Here is a 16,688-nt window from a genome sequence, read left to right as displayed (position 1 = left end):
TGCCCAGCGCCTCGGACAGTGCCCAGCGCCTCGGACAGTGCCCAGCGCCTCGGACAGTGCCCAGTGCCTCGGACAGTGCCCAGCTCCTCGGACAGAGCCCAGCGCCTCGGACAGAGCCCAGCGCCTCGGACAGTGCCCAGCGCCTCGGACAGTGCCCAGCGCCTCGGACAGTGCCCAGCTCCTCGGACAGCGCCCAGCGCCTCGGACCGTGCCCAGTGCCTCGGACAATGCCCAGCGCCTCGGACAGTGCCCAGCGCCTCGGACAGTGCCCAGCGCCTCGGACAGCGCCCAGCGCCTCGGACAGCGCCCAGCGCCTCGGACAGCGCCCAGCCCCTCGGACAGCGCCCAGCGCCTCGGACAGTGCCCAGCGCCTCGGACAGCGCCCAGCGCCTCGGACAGTGCCCAGCGCCTCGGACATGGCCCAGCACCTCGGACAGCGCCCAGCGCCTCGGACAGCGCCCAGCCCCTCGGACAGCGCCCAGCGCCTCGGACAGTGTCCAGAGCCTCGGACAGTGCCCAGCGCCTTGGACAGTGCCCAGCGCCTCGGACAGTGCCCAGCGCCTCGGACAGTGCCCAGCGCCTCGGAGAGTGCCCAGCGCCTCGGACAGCGCCCAGCACCTCGGACAGCGCCCAGCACCTCGGACTGTGCCCAGCGCCTCGGACAGTGCCCAGCTCCTCGGACAGTGCCCAGCACCTCGGACAGCGCCCAGCACCTCGGACATGGCCCAGCTCCTCGGACAGTGCCCAGCGCCTCGGACAGTGCCCAGCGCCTCGGACAGTGCCCAGCTCCTTGGACAGTGCCCAGCACCTCGGACAGTGCCCAGCACCTCGGACAGTGCCCAGTGCCTCGGACCGTGCCCAGCGCCTCGGACAGTGTCCAGAGCCTCGGACAGTGCCCAGCGCCTTGGACAGTGCCCAGCGCCTCGGACAGTGCCCAGCGCCTCGGACCGTGCCCAGCGTCTCGGACAGTGCCCAGCGCCTCGGACAGTGCCCAACGCCTCGGACCGTGCCCAACGTCTCGGACAGTGCCCAGCGTCTCGGACAGTGCCCAGCGCCTCGGACTGTGCCCAGCGCCTCGGACAGTGCCCAGCGCCTCGGACAGTGCCCAGCGCCTCGGACAGTGCCCAGCTCCTCGAACAGAGCCCAGCGCCTCGGACAGAGCCCAGCGCCTCGGACAGAGCCCAGCGCCTCGGACAGTGCCCAGCGCCTCGGACAGTGCCCAGCTCCTCGGACAGAACCCAGCGCCTCGGACAGTGCCCAGCACCTCGGACAGAGCCCAGCGCCTCGGACAGAGCCCAGCGCCTCGGACAGAGCCCAGCGCCTCGGACAGAGCCCAGCGCCTCGGACTGTGCCCAGCGCCTCGGACAGCGCCCAGCTCCTCGGACAGCGCCCAGCTCCTCGGACAGCGCCCAGCGCCTCGGACAGTGCCCAGCGCCTCGGACAGTGCCCAGCTCCTCGGACAGTGCCCAGCACCTCGGACAGTGCCCAGCCCCTCGGACAGTGCCCAGTGCCTCGGACCGTGCCCAGCGCCTCGGACAGTGTCCAGAGCCTCGGACAGTGCCCAGCGCCTTGGACAGTGCCCAGCGCCTCGGACAGTGCCCAGCGCCTCAGACCGTGCCCAGCGTCTCGGACAGTGCCCAGCGCCTCGGACAGTGCCCAGCGTCTCGGACAGTGCCCAGCGCCTCGGACAGTGCCCAGCGCCTCGGACAGTGCCCAGCGCCTCGGACAGTGCCCAGCGCCTCGGACAGTGCCCAGTGCCTCGGACAGTGCCCAGCTCCTCGGACAGAGCCCAGCGCCTCGGACAGAGCCCAGCGCCTCGGACAGTGCCCAGCGCCTCGGACAGTGCCCAGCGCCTCGGACAGAGCCCAGCGCCTCGGACAGTGCCCAGCACCTCGGACAGAGCCCAGCGCCTCGGACAGAGCCCAGCGCCTCGGACAGAGCCCAGCGCCTCGGACAGAGCCCAGCGCCTCGGACAGAGCCCAGCGCCTCGGACAGAGCCCAGCGCCTCGGACAGTGCCCAGCACCTCGGACAGAGCCCAGCGCCTCGGACAGTGCCCAGCGCCTCGGACAGTGTCCAGCACCTCGGACAGTGCTCAGCGCCTCGGACAGTGCGCAGCGCCTCGGACAGTGCCCAGCGCCTCGGACAGTGCGCAGCGCCTCGGACAGTGCCCAGCGCCTCGGACAGTGTCCAGCGCCTCGGACAGTGCCCAGCGCCTCGGACAGTGCTCAGCGCCTCGGACAGTGCTCAGCGCCTCGGACAGTGCGCAGCGCCTCGGACAGTGCCCAGCGCCTCGGACAGTGCCCAGCGCCTCGGACAGTGCTCAGCGCCTCGGACAGTGCGCAGCGCCTCGGACAGCGCCCAGCGCCTCGGACAGCGCCCAGCACCTCGGACAGTGACCAGCACCTCGGACAGAGCCCAGCTCCTCGGACAGTGCCCAGCACCTCGGACAGTGCCCAGCGCCTCAGACAGTGCCCAGTGCCTCGGACAGTGCCCAGCTCCTCGGACAGTGCCCAGCGCCTCGGACAGTGCGCAGCACCTCGGACAGTGCCCAGCACCTCGGACAGTGCCCAGCGCCTCGGACAGTGCCCAGCGCCTTGGACAGTACCCAGTGCCTCGGACAGTGCCCAGCTCCTCGGACAGTGCCCAGCACCTCGGACAGTGCCCAGCACCTCGGACAGTGCCCAGCGCCTCAGACAGTGCCCAGCACCTCGGACAGTGCCCAGAGCCTCAGACAGTGCCCAGCTCCTCGGACAGTGCCCAGCGCCTCGGACAGTGCCCAGTGCCTCGGACAGTGCCCAGCACCTCAGACAGTGCCCAGCACCTCGGACAGTGCCCAGCGCCTCGGACAGTGCCCAGCACCTCGGACAGTGCCCAGCGCCTCGGACAGTGTCCAGCGCCTCGGACAGTGCTCAGCGCCTCGGACAGTGCGCAGCGCCTCGGACAGTGCCCAGCGCCTCGGACAGTGCTCAGCGCCTCGGACAGTGCGCAGCGCCTCGGACAGTGCCCAGCGCCTCGGACAGTGCTCAGCGCCTCGGACAGTGCCCAGCGCCTCGGACAGTGTCCAGCGCCTCGGACAGTGCTCAGCGCCTCGGACAGTGCGCAGCGCCTCGGACAGTGCCCAGCGCCTCGGACAGTGTCCAGCGCCTCAGACAGTGCCCAGCGCCTCGGACAGTGCCCTGCGCCTCGGACAGTGCCCAGCACCTCGGACATGGTCCAGCGCCTCGGACAGTGCCCAGTGCCTCGGACAGTGCCCAGCGCCTCGGACAGTGCCCAGTGCCTCAGACAGTGCCCAGTGCCTCGGACAGTGCCCAGCGCCTTGGACAGAGCCCAGCGCCTCGGACAGTGCCCAGTGCCTCAGACAGTGCCCAGCACCTCGGACAGTGCCCAGCGCCTTGGACAGAGCCCAGCGCCTTGGACAGTGCCCAGCGCCTCGGACAGTGCCCAGCGCCTCGGACAGTGCCCAGCGCCTCGGACAGTGCCCAGCGCCTCGGACAGTGCCCAGCGCCTCGGACAGTGCCCAGCGCCTCGGACAGTGCCCTGCGCCTCGGACAGTGCCCAGCGCCTCGGACATGGTCCAGCGCCTCGGACAGCGCCCAGCGCCTCGGACAGTGCCCAGCACCTCGGACAGTGCCCAGCACCTCGGACAGTGCCCAGCACCTCGGACATGGTCCAGCGCCTCGGACAGCGCCCAGCGCCTCGGACAGTGCCCAGCACCTCGGACAGCGCCCAGCGCCTCGGACAGTGTCCAGCACCTCGGACATGGTCCAGCGCCTCGGACATCGCCCAGCGCCTCGGACAGCGCCCAGCGCCTCGGACAGTGCCCAGCACCTCGGACATGGTCCAGCACCTCGGACAGTGCCCAGCTACTCGGACAGTGCCCAGCGCCTCGGACAGTGCCCAGCGCCTCGGACAGTGCCCAGCGCCTCGGACAGTGCCCAGCGCCTCGGACAGTGCCCAGCGCCTCGGACAGTGCCCAGCTACTCGGACAGTGCCCAGCGCCTCGGACAGCGCCCAGCGCCTCGGACAGCGCCCAGCACCTCGGACAGTGCCCAGCACCTCGGAGAGTGCCCAGCGTCTCGGACATGGTCCAGCGCCTCGGACAGTGCCCAGCGCCTCGGACAGCGCCCAGCGCCTCGGACAGCGCCCAGCGCCTCGGACAGTGCCCAGGACCTCGGACAGTGCCCAGTGCCTCGGACAGCGCCCAGCGCCTCGGACAGCGCCCAGCGCCTCGGACAGTGCCCAGGACCTCGGACAGTGCCCAGTGCCTCGGACAGTGCCCAGCGCCTTGGACAGAGCCCAGCGCCTTGGACAGTGCCCAGCGCCTTGGACAGAGCCCAGCGCCTTGGACAGCGCCCAGCGCCTCGGACAGTGCCCAGGACGTCGGACAGTGCTCAGTGCCTCGGACAGTGCCCAGCGCCTTGGACAGAGCCCAGCGCCTTGGACAGTGCCCAGCTCCTCGGACAGTGCCCAGCGCCTTGGACAGCGCCCAGCGCCTCGGACAGTGCCCAGGACCTCGGACAGTGCCCAGTGCCTCGGACAGTGCCCAGCGCCTTGGACAGAGCCCAGCGCCTTGGACAGTGCCCAGCTCCTCGGACAGTGCCCAGCGCCTTGGACAGTGCCCAGCGCCTCGGACAGTGCCCAGCTCCTCGGACAGCGCTCTGTGTGTCATGGGCCAGGGTTTAGAGAACCCCAAAGTGTATCATGGAGTTCACCTGACCCACAACTTTGACTAGATTGTTGTCTGGGGAGCGCACGGCCCACTCTCCAGGAGTGGGACAGCAGAAATGGAAAAGTATTTTTAAAGCAAAACAATGTTTATTCTATGAACTCAAGTTAACCTTTTTAAAACATAGTGAACTTAGCAACCATCAATTCAAATACAACCCCCAAAGAATACAACGCTCAGTAATCCTTTAAGCTTTTCTTTTTAACATCCATAAGACTTAAAACACCTTTTACCAGAAGCACATCAGGTTAAAGTCACTACAGTTATTAGTTTCAAATCACCAGGATCGATTTACAGTCTTTAGATTACAGAGAGAGATTCATGCACCTTCTGGCTGTGACTGCAGCTACCCAGCTCTGACAACGAAACTAAAACGCACCCTGCAGAAAATAGCCTAAAACGAAAGTAAAAAGCTGACAGACAGCCCAGCTCCACCCACTCTCTGACATCACTGCAGTAATAAATACCCATTTCTTAAAGGTACTCTCACTACAGATATTTATATACACACCCATTTATAAACACCCATTTCTTAAAGGTACTCTCACATGACAAGCAGGAACAGAGGCACTGGAGCAGAGGGGCTGAATGGCCTGGTTCGGATGTAATTCTCCTCTCTTTCTTGTTCCAGACCCTTCCAGAACGTAACGGAGGATATCGGGCAGGACGCCTGCGTGTCGAACAGCTGGACCATGGTGGACGTGGACCATCCCCTCAACAGGGACCACTTCCCCGAGGTGATGCTCTACAATCTCAGGCCCTGGACCCAATACGCCATCTTTATCCGAGCTATCACACTCACCGTCTCGGAGGCCAGTCACGGCCACGGAGCCAAGAGTGAGCTGGTGTATTTCCGCACAAGACCGGCTGGTACGGGGGGGGGGGAGCTGCTGGAGGCGGGGGTGGGACGCGGGGGGGGGGGGAGATGTACGGCGGGATGGGGGGGGTGGGCAGGGTGGATGATGGGGGCACGTTGCTGAACAATCTCATCAGGGCAAACATGAGAACGCCAAGCTTCAAACTCTCTCAACAATTTGTACTGCAGGAGAAGAGAGCAGGGTGCCGTTCACGCTGCAAACAAAAGCAACACGTCCAAGCCTTTTTGAATTACCCTGGAATTTGGAGGAGCCGTTAGTTCCTCCAAGGGCTCGGCCAATCAGGGTCGACTTGCAGCCTTTTGCTGTATAAATTGTGGTGGGATAGGCAGGGGGTCACCCACCCCTTTCTCGAAGGGGGGGGGGGTAACAAATGCCCAGCCAGCGACGCCCACATCTCCTGAAAACATAAGCAATGTGATAGTGGCGCAGACGATGTACATTGCCTGAGAGTCAAATGTTAGCCCCAGACCACCAGGGAACCCCCGCCCCCCCCCCCCCCCCCCGCTCATCCTTCAAGATCAGCCATGGAAACGTTTATACCCTCCCGAGAGGCAGAGGCCTCTCATCCTGAAAGATGGCACCTTCCTCAGCACTGACCCTCCGACAGTGCGGCACTCCCTCACTACTGACCCTCTGACAGTGCGGCGCTTCCCTCAGTACTGACCCACCCACAGTGCGGCACTCCCTCAGTACTGACCCTCTGACAGTGCGGCGCTTCCCTCAGTACTGACCCACCCACAGTGCGGCGCTCCCTCAGTACTGACCCTCCCACAGTGCGGCACTCCCTCAGTACTGACCCTCCCACAGTGCGGCACTCCCTCAGTACTGACCCTCCCACAGTGCGGCACTCCCTCAGTACTGACTCTCCCACAGTGCGGCACTCCCTCAGTACTGACCCTCTGAAAGTGCGGCGCTCCCTCAGTACTGACCCTCTGACAGTACGGCACTCCCTCAGTGCTGACCCTCCCACAGTGCAGCACTCCCTCAGTACGGACCCTCCGACAGTGCGGCGCTCCCTCACTACTGACCCTCTGACAGTGCGGCGCTTCGCTCAGTACTGACCCTCTGACAGTGCGGCGCTCCCTCAGTACTGACCCACCGACAGTGCGGCGCTCCCTCAGTACTGACCCTCCCACAGTGCGGCGCTCCCTCAGTACTGACCCTCCCACAGTGCGGCGCTCCCACAGTACTGACCCTCTGACAGTGCGGCACTCCCTCACTACTGACCCTCTGACAGCGCGTCACTCCCTCAGTACTGACCCTCCCACAGTGCGGCACTCCCTCACTACTGACCCTCTGACAGTGCGGCACTCCCTCAGTACTGACCCTCCGACAGTGCGGCGCTCCCTCAGTACTGACCCTCTGACTGTGCAGCGCTCCCTCAGTACTGACCCTCTGACAGTGCGGCGCTCCCTCAGTACTGACCCTCCCACAGTGCGGCGCTCCCTCAGTACTGACCCTCCCACAGTACGGCACTCCCTCAGTACTGACCCTCCCACAGTGCGGCACTCCCTCAGTACTGAACCTCCGACAGTGCGGCACTCACTCATTACTGACCCTCCGACACTGCGGCACTCCCTCAGTACTGACCCTCCGACAGTGCGGCGCTCCCTCAGTACTGACCCTCCCACAGTGCGGCGCTCCCTCAGTACTGACTCTCACACAGTGCGGCACTCCCTCAGTACTGACCCTCCCACAGTGCGGCGCTCCCTCAGTACTGACCCTCTGACAGTGCGGCGCTCCCTCAGTGCTGACCCTCCCACAGTGCAGCGCTCCCTCAGTACTGACCCTCTGACCGTGCGGCACTCCCTCAGTATTGACCCTCTGACAGTGCGGCGCTCCCTCAGTACTGACCGTCCGACAGTGCGGCGCTCCCTCAGTACTAACCCTCCCACAGTGCAGCGCTCCCTCAGTACTGACCCTCTGACAGTGCAGCACTCCCTCAGTACTGACCCTCTGACAGTGAGGCACTCCCTCAGTACTGACCCTCCCACACTGCGGCACTCCCTCAGTACTGACCCTCCCACAGTGCGGCACTCTCTCCGTACTGACACTCCCACAGTGCGGCGCTCCCTCAGTACTGACTCTCCCACAATGCAGCACTCCCTCAGCACTGACCCTCCCACAGTGCGGAGCTCCCTCAGTACTGACCCTCCCACAGTGCGGCGCTCCCTCAGTACTGACTATCCCACAGTGCGGCGCTCCCTCAGTGCTGACCCTCTGACAGTGCGGCACTCCCTCAGTACTGACCCTCTGACAGTGAGGCACTCCCTCAGTACTGACCCTCCCACAATGCAGCACTCCCTCAGCACTGACCCTCCCACAGTGCGGAGCTTCCTCAGTAGTGACCCTCCCACAGTGCGGCGCTCCCTCAGTACTGACCCTCCCACAGTGCGGCACTCCCTCAGTACTGACCCTCTGACAGTGCGGCACTCCCTCAGTACTGACCCTCTGACAGTGCGGCGCTGCCTCAGTACTGACCCTCTGACAGTGCGGCGCTCCCTCAGTACTGACCCACCGACAGTGCGGCGCTCCCTCAGTACTGACCCTCCCACAGTGCGGCGCTCCCTCAGTACTGACCCTCCCACAGTGCGGCGCTCCCACAGTACTGACCCTCTGACAGTGCGGCACTCCCTCACTACTGACCCTCTGACAGTGCGTCACTCCCTCAGTACTGACCCTCCCACAGTGCGGCACTCCCTCACTACTGACCCTCTGACAGTGCGGCACTCCCTCAGTACTGACCCTCCGACAGTGCGGCGCTCCCTCAGTACTGACCCTCTGACTGTGCAGCGCTCCCTCAGTACTGACCCTCTGACAGTGCGGCGCTCCCTCAGTACTGACCCTCCCACAGTGCGGCGCTCCCTCAGTACTGACCCTCCCACAGTACGGCACTCCCTCAGTACTGACCCTCCCACAGTGCGGCACTCCCTCAGTACTGAACCTCCGACAGTGCGGCACTCACTCATTACTGACCCTCCGACACTGCGGCACTCCCTCAGTACTGACCCTCCGACAGTGCGGCGCTCCCTCAGTACTGACCCTCCCACAGTGCGGCGCTCCCTCAGTACTGACTCTCACACAGTGCGGCACTCCCTCAGTACTGACCCTCCCACAGTGCGGCGCTCCCTCAGTACTGACCCTCTGACAGTGCGGCGCTCCCTCAGTGCTGACCCTCCCACAGTGCAGCGCTCCCTCAGTACTGACCCTCTGACCATGCGGCACTCCCTCAGTATTGACCCTCTGACAGTGCGGCGCTCCCTCAGTACTGACCGTCCGACAGTGCGGCGCTCCCTCAGTACTAACCCTCCCACAGTGCGGCGCTCCCTCAGTACTGACCCTCTGACAGTGCAGCACTCCCTCAGTACTGACCCTCTGACAGTGAGGCACTCCCTCAGTACTGACCCTCCCACACTGCGGCACTCCCTCAGTACTGACCCTCCCACAGTGCGGCACTCTCTCCGTACTGACCCTCCCACAGTGCGGCGCTCCCTCAGTACTGACTCTCCCACAATGCAGCACTCCCTCAGCACTGACCCTCCCACAGTGCGGAGCTCCCTCAGTACTGACCCTCCCACAGTGCGGCGCTCCCTCAGTACTGACCATCCCACAGTGCGGCGCTCCCTCAGTGCTGACCCTCTGACAGTGCGGCACTCCCTCAGTACTGACCCTCTGACAGTGAGGCACTCCCTCAGTACTGACCCTCCCACAATGCAGCACTCCCTCAGCACTGACCCTCCCACAGTGCGGAGCTTCCTCAGTACTGACCCTCCCACAGTGCGGCGCTCCCTCAGTACTGACCCTCCCACAGTGCGGCACTCCCTCAGTACTGACCCTCTGACAGTGCGGCACTCCCTCAGTACTGACCCTCTGACAGTGCGGCGCTGCCTCAGTACTGACCCTCTGACAGTGCAGCGCTCCCTCAGTACTGACCCTCTGACAGTGCGGCGCTCCCTCAGTACTGACCCTCCCACAGTGAAGCTCTCCCTCAGTCCTGACTCTCCGACAGTGCGGCGCTCCCTCAGTACTGACCCTCCGACCGTGCGGCGCTCCCTCAGTACTGACCCATTGACAGTGCAGCACTCACTCAGTACTGACCGTCCGACAGTGCGGCGCTCCCTCAGTACTGACCCTCTGACAGTGTGGCGCTCCATCAGTACTGACCCATTGACAGTGCGGCGCTCCCTCAGTACTGACCGTCTGACAGTGCAGCACTCCCTCAGTACTGACCGTCTGACAGTGCAGCACTCCCTCAGTACTGACCCTCTGACAGTGTGGCGCTCCCTCAGTACTGACCCTCTGACAGTGCGGCGCTCCCTCAGTACTGACCGTCTGACAGTGCAGCACTCCCTCAGTACTGACCCTCTGACAGTGTGGCGCTCCATCAGTACTGACCCATTGACAGTGCGGCGCTCCCTCAGTACTGACCGTCTGACAGTGCAGCACTCCCTCAGTACTGACCCTCTGACAGTGCGGCACTCCCTCAGTACTGGCCCTCCCACAGTGTGGCGCTCCCTCAGTACTGACCCTCTGACAGTGCGGCGCTCCCTCAGTACTGACCCTCTGACAGTGCAGCGCTCCCTCAGCACTGACCCTCCCACAGTGCGGCACTCCCTCAGTACTGACCCTCCCACAGTGCGGCTCTCCCTCAGTCCTGACTCTCCGACAGAGCGGCGCTCCCTCAGTACTGACCCTCCGACAGTGCGGCGCTCCCTCAGTACTGACCCTCCAACAGTGCGGCACTCCCTCAGTACTGACCCTCTGACAGTGCAGCGCTCCCTCAGCACTGACCCTCCCACAGTGCGGCGCTCCCTCAGTACTGACCCTCTGACAGTGCGGCACTCCCTCAGTACTGACCCTCTGACAGTGCAGCGCTCCCTCAGTACTGACCCTCCCACAGTGCGGCACTCCCTCAGTACTGACCCTCCCACAGTGCGGCTCTCCCTCAGTCCTGACTCTCCGACAGAGCGGCTCTCCCTCAGTCCTGACTCTCCGACAGAGCGGCGCTCCCTCAGTACTGACCCTCTGACAGTGCGGCACTCCCTCAGTACTGACCCTCTGACAGTGCAGCGCTCCCTCAGTACTGACCCTCCCACAGTGCGGCTCTCCCTCAGTCCTGACCCTCCCACAGTGCGGCACTCCCTCAGTACTGACCCTCCGACCGTGCGGCACTCCCTCAGTACTGACCCATTGACAGTGCGGCGCTCCCTCAGTACTGACCCTCCGACAGTGCGGTGCTCTCTGGGAGTATTGTCTGTTCTCAAGTGACTGAGTGCGACTCGAGCCCAGAATCTTTGGACTGCGAGGCGTGAAAGTCAGCGAAATGAGAGAGAGCGTTGCCCAATCAGATTTCAGTAAGAGAGTGAGAGTGGAGAGCAGGTAGGAAGTCTTCACCTGTTGAGAGTTGCTGTGCTGGTGAATGTCAAAATCAGGTAATAATAGTTCAGGAATATGCAAAAGATCGGCTCATTATAATTGTTCTATATACTCACAGGGAGGATAGACACCTGGGGCGAAATTCTCCCCCAACGGCGCGATGTCCGCCGACTGGCGCCAAAAACGGCGCCAATCAGACGGGCATCGTGCCGGCTCAAAGGTGCGGAATGCTCTGCATCTTTGGGTGCCGAGCCCCAACATTGAGGGGCTAGGTCAGCGCCGGAGGGATTTCCGCCCCGCCAGCTGGCGCGGAAATGCGGCGCATGCGCGGGAGCGTCAGCGGCCGCCGACAGTTTCCCGCGCACGCGCAGTGGGGAGAGTGTCTTCCGCCTCCGCCATGGTGGAGACCGTGGCGAAGGCGGAAGGGAACGAGCGCCCCCCACGGCACAGGCCCGCCCGCGGATCGGTGGGCCCCGATCGCGGGCCGGGCCACCGTGGGGGGCACTCCCCGGGGCCAGATCGCCCCGCGCCCCCCCCCCCCCAGGACCCCGGAGCCCGCCCGCGCTGCCTGGTCCCGCCGGTAAATACCAGCTTTGATTTACGCCGGCGGGACAGGCAATTTCTGGGCGGGATTTCGGCCCATCCGGGCCGGAGAATCGAGCGGGGGGTCCCGCCGACCGGCGCGGCCCGATTCCCGCCCCCCGCCCAATCTCCGGGACCGGAGACTTCGGCGGGGGGGGGGGGATTCACGGCAGCCAACGGCCATTCTCCGACCCGGCCGGGTGGGGGGGGGGGGTCGGAGAATGACGTCCCAGGTCACTCGAGATGGGCTCAATGTTGCGACTGCCTTGTAAAGGCACAAATAAGCAACTTTAAGGCTGGACGTTTAGTTCCACCCCGCCTCGCCCAATGGGCCATGATTGAAGATTCGACTGAATAGCCAGGCTAAGGTGTGGAAGTGATCGATGGGCTTGTCCGGCATTGGGCAGGAGGCTGGGCGGGAAGGGAGGACAGGGTTCCAGCGCGCGCTGGGGAGGAGGACGGGGATGTCCCCGGGCCACCGGACCGCGCGCCACTCATTCTCCTGTCTGCCCTCGGCAGCTCCCACTGTCCCCCAGGACGTGGTGTCCACGTCGAACTCGTCCTCGCAGCTGATCGTGAAGTGGAAACCCCCACTGCAGCAGAACGGTAACATCACCTACTACCTGGTGGTGTGGCAGCAACAGCCCGAAGACGGCGAGCTCTATATCAACGACTACTGCCACAAAGGTGAGAGTTCAGGGTGACACACCGCACCAATCGGGAGCAGGATGGAGGCCATACGGCCCCTCTAGTCTGCCCCGACAGTCAATAATGTAATGGGCCAGGGTTTGGAGAAGCCCAAAGTGTATCATGGAGTTCACCTGACCCACAACTTTGACTAGATTGTGGTATGGGGAGCACACGGCCCACTCTACAGGTGTGGGACAGCAGAAATGGAAAAGTATTTTTTAAAGCAAAGCAATGTTTATTCTATGAACTCAAGTTAACCTTTTTAAAACATACAGTGAACATCTTAGCGACCATCAATTCAAATCCAACCCCCAAAGAATACAACACTAAGTAATCCTTTAAGCTTTCCTTTTAACATCCAGAAGACTTAAAATACCTTTTACCAGAAGCACCTCAGGTTAAAGTCACTAATGTTATTAGTTTTAAATCAGCAGGATCGATTTACAGTCTTTAGATAACAGAGAGAGATTCATACACCTTCTGGCTGTGACTGTAGCTACCCAGCTCCGAAAACGCAACTAAAACACACCCTGCAGCAAACAGCCTAAAACGAAAGTAAAAAGCTGACAGACAGCCCAGCTCCACCCACTCTCTGACATCACTGCGACACCCATTTCTTAAAGGTACTCTCACTGCAGATATTTATATACACCCCCATTTATAAACACCCATCTCTTAAAGGTACTCTAACATGACAATAAGATCACCGCCACCCACACTGTGTTACGACACCCCGGGCTAGGGCACAGTCAATTCCAGCCCCAATTGTCCCCGGAATCGCAACACACGGGGAAACTAACCAATAATCCTGCTAAAAATACCCTCTGACGCCCAATAATTATAGTCGCCAGGTTAGTAAATTTAAACCCAGAAGAACGATACTGAAATATGCAGCAAATACAACTGGTCAACTATTATCTAATTGCTAATCCCCCATTTTAAGTTGTGCCCCACCCTCTAAACGCACGCAAGGCAGACAAACATAGAGGGGCAGAAAGGGGTGAAAAAAAAAGAAGTCAAAGAGACATATCATGAACTTTTGCTTTCAGTTTGAGCTCTTACTGTCGATTCATTCAGGCCCTTGAAGCTTTCGGGATACAGCACCCACAGTCTTTCTGGAGAAGGTGAATAAAAAGGCAGCCTTTCTGAATCCAGGAGTCCAACTGAATCCTTCAGGTCTCTGAGAACCATTGCACTGGCATAAAATCCAGTCACCACCTGTTACCGGATAGAGCACAGCCTTTTAGGCAAATTCATTGCCCCCCCCCATCCAGCCAATCCAGCCAACCGAGACCCAGGCCATCCTTCTCTCTGCTGCCGACAACTCTGAAACTCCAGTTCAAAGTTACAGAGACTGGCAGAGAATTCTCTCTGATCACTTCCTCGCTCTCTCTGCTGTTTGACTGAAAGACACATCTCCATTAATCATCCATAGAACAAAAATGATAACGGCGGAATGGGGGTATAAACAAGAAGGTCACTTACAATTGACCCTACACTGACCCCACACTGAACCTACACTGACCCCACACAGACCCTACACTGAACCTACACTGAACGTACACTTACCCCACACTGACTCCACACTGACTCACACTGACCCCACACTGACCCACACTGACCCACACTGACCCCACACTGACCCCACACTGACCCCACACTGACTCACACTGACTCACACTGACTCACACTGACCCACACTGACCCCACACTGACCCACACTGACCCCACACTGACCCACACTAACCCCACACTGACCCCACACTGACTCACACTGACTCCACACTGACCCCACACTGACCCCACACTGACCCCACACTGACTCACACTGACCCCACACTGACTCACACTGACCCCACACTGACCCCACACTGACCCCACACTGACTCACACTGACTCCACACTGACCCCACACTGACTCACACTGACCCCACACTGACCCACACTGACCCACACTGACCCCACACTGACCCCACACTGACCCCACACTGACTCACACTGACTCACACTGACCCCACACTGACTCACACTGACCCCACACTGACCCCACACTGACCCACACTGACCCACACTGACCCCACACTGACTCACACTGACCCCACACTAACCCCACACTGACTCACACTGACCCCACACTGACCCCACACTGACCCCACACTGACTCACACTGACTCACACTGACCTCACACTGACCCCACACTGACTCACACTGACCCCACACTGACCCCACACTGACCCACACTGACCCACACTGACCCCACACTGACTCACACTGACCCCACACTAACCCCACACTGACTCACACTGACCCCACACTGACCCCACACTGACCCACACTGACCCCACACTGACTCACACTGACCCCACACTAACCCCACACTGACTCACACTGACCCACACTGACTCACACTGACCCCACACTGACCCACACTGACTCACACTGACCCCACACTGACTCACACTGACCCCACACTAACCCCACACTGACTCACACTGACCCCACACTGACTCACACTGACCCCACACTGACCCACACTGACCCCACACTGACCCCACACTGACCCACACTGACTCACACTGACTCACACTGACCCACACTAACCCCACACTGACTCACACTGACCCCACACTGACCCCACACTGACCCCACACTGACCCCACACTGACCCCACACTGACCCACACTGACTCACACTGACCCACACTGACCCCACACTGACCCACACTGACCCCACACTGACCCCACACTGACCCCACACTGACTCACACTGACCCACACTGACTCCACACTGACTCACACTGACTCACACTGACCCACACTGACCCACACTGACCCCACACTGACCCCACACTGACTCCACACTGACTCACACTGACTCCACACTGACTCACACTGACCCCACACTGACTCACACTGACTCACACTGACCCACACTGACCCACACTGACCCCACACTGACTCACACTGACCCCACACTGACTCACACTGACCCCACACTGACTCACACTGACTCACACTGACTCACACTGACCCCACACTGACTCACACTGACTCACACTGACCCACACTAACCCCACACTGACTCACACTGACCCCACACTGACCCCACACTGACCCCACACTGACCCCACACTGACCCCACACTGACCCACACTGACTCACACTGACCCACACTGACCCCACACTGACCCACACTGACCCCACACTGACCCCACACTGACCCCACACTGACTCACACTGACTCACACTGACTCACACTGACTCCACACTGACTCACACTGACTCCACACTGACCCCACACTGACTCACACTGACCCACACTGACTCCACACTGACCCCACACTGACCCACACTGACCCCACACTGACTCACACTGACCCACACTGACCCCACACTGACCCACACTGACCCCACACTGACTCACACTGAACCACACTGACCCACACTGACCCCACACTGACCCACACTGACCCCACACTGACCCCACACTGACCCACACTGACCCCACACTGACTCACACTGACCCACACTGACCCACACTGACCCCACACTGACTCCACACTGACTCACACTGACTCCACACTGACTCACACTGACCCCACACTGACTCACACTGACTCACACTGACCCACACTGACCCCACACTGACTCACACTGACCCCACACTGACTCACACTGACCCCACACTGACTCACACTGACTCACACTGACTCACACTGACCCCACACTGACTCACACTGACCCCACACTGACCCCACACTGACTCCACACTGACCCCACACTGACCCCACACTGACTCACACTGACCCCACACTGACCCCACACTGACTCACACTGACCCCACACTGACTCCACACTGACTCACACTGACTCCACACTGACTCACACTGACCCACACTGACCCACACTGACTCCACACTGACCCCACACTGACCCCACACTGACCCCACACTGACTCACACTGACCCCACACTGACTCCACACTGACTCACACTGACTCACACTGACTCACACTGACCCCACACTGACTCCACACTGACTCACACTGACCCCACACTGACCCCACACTGACCCCACACTGACTCACACTGACCCCACACTGACTCCACACTGACTCACACTGACTCCACACTGACCCCACACTGACTCCACACTGACTCACACTGACTCCACACTGACCCCACACTGACCCCACACTGACCCACACTGACCCCACACTGACTCACACTGACCCCACACTGACTCCACACTGACTCACACTGACTCCACACTGACCCCACACTGACTCCACACTGACTCCACACTGACTCACACTGACCCCACACTGACTCCACACTGACTCACACTGACTCACACTGACCCCACACTGACCCCACACTGACTCCACACTGACCCCACACTGACCCACACTGACTCACACTGACCCCACACTGAC

At 61.5% G+C, this 16,688-nt stretch overlaps 1 protein-coding gene across 1 annotated transcript in view; it reads left to right on the top strand.

Annotated features, from left to right (window-relative positions):
• The window catches only part of LOC140402944 (insulin-like growth factor 1 receptor), a 125,158-nt gene that overhangs the window by 12,900 nt on the left and 95,570 nt on the right, over positions 1–16,688 (top strand). Inside the window, exons 3-4 of the mRNA XM_072490586.1 lie at positions 5,359–5,597; positions 12,083–12,250. Coding sequence (XP_072346687.1) covers positions 5,359–5,597; positions 12,083–12,250 — 407 coding nt within the window. The remainder of the gene's footprint in view (positions 1–5,358; positions 5,598–12,082; positions 12,251–16,688) is intronic.

This window comes from Scyliorhinus torazame, chromosome 26, assembly GCF_047496885.1.
Source record: "Scyliorhinus torazame isolate Kashiwa2021f chromosome 26, sScyTor2.1, whole genome shotgun sequence".
NCBI classification, from domain to species: domain Eukaryota; kingdom Metazoa; phylum Chordata; class Chondrichthyes; order Carcharhiniformes; family Scyliorhinidae; genus Scyliorhinus; species Scyliorhinus torazame.
The sequence above is the reverse complement of the archived record's forward strand: the minus strand, read 5'-3'. Positions and strand labels throughout refer to the sequence as shown.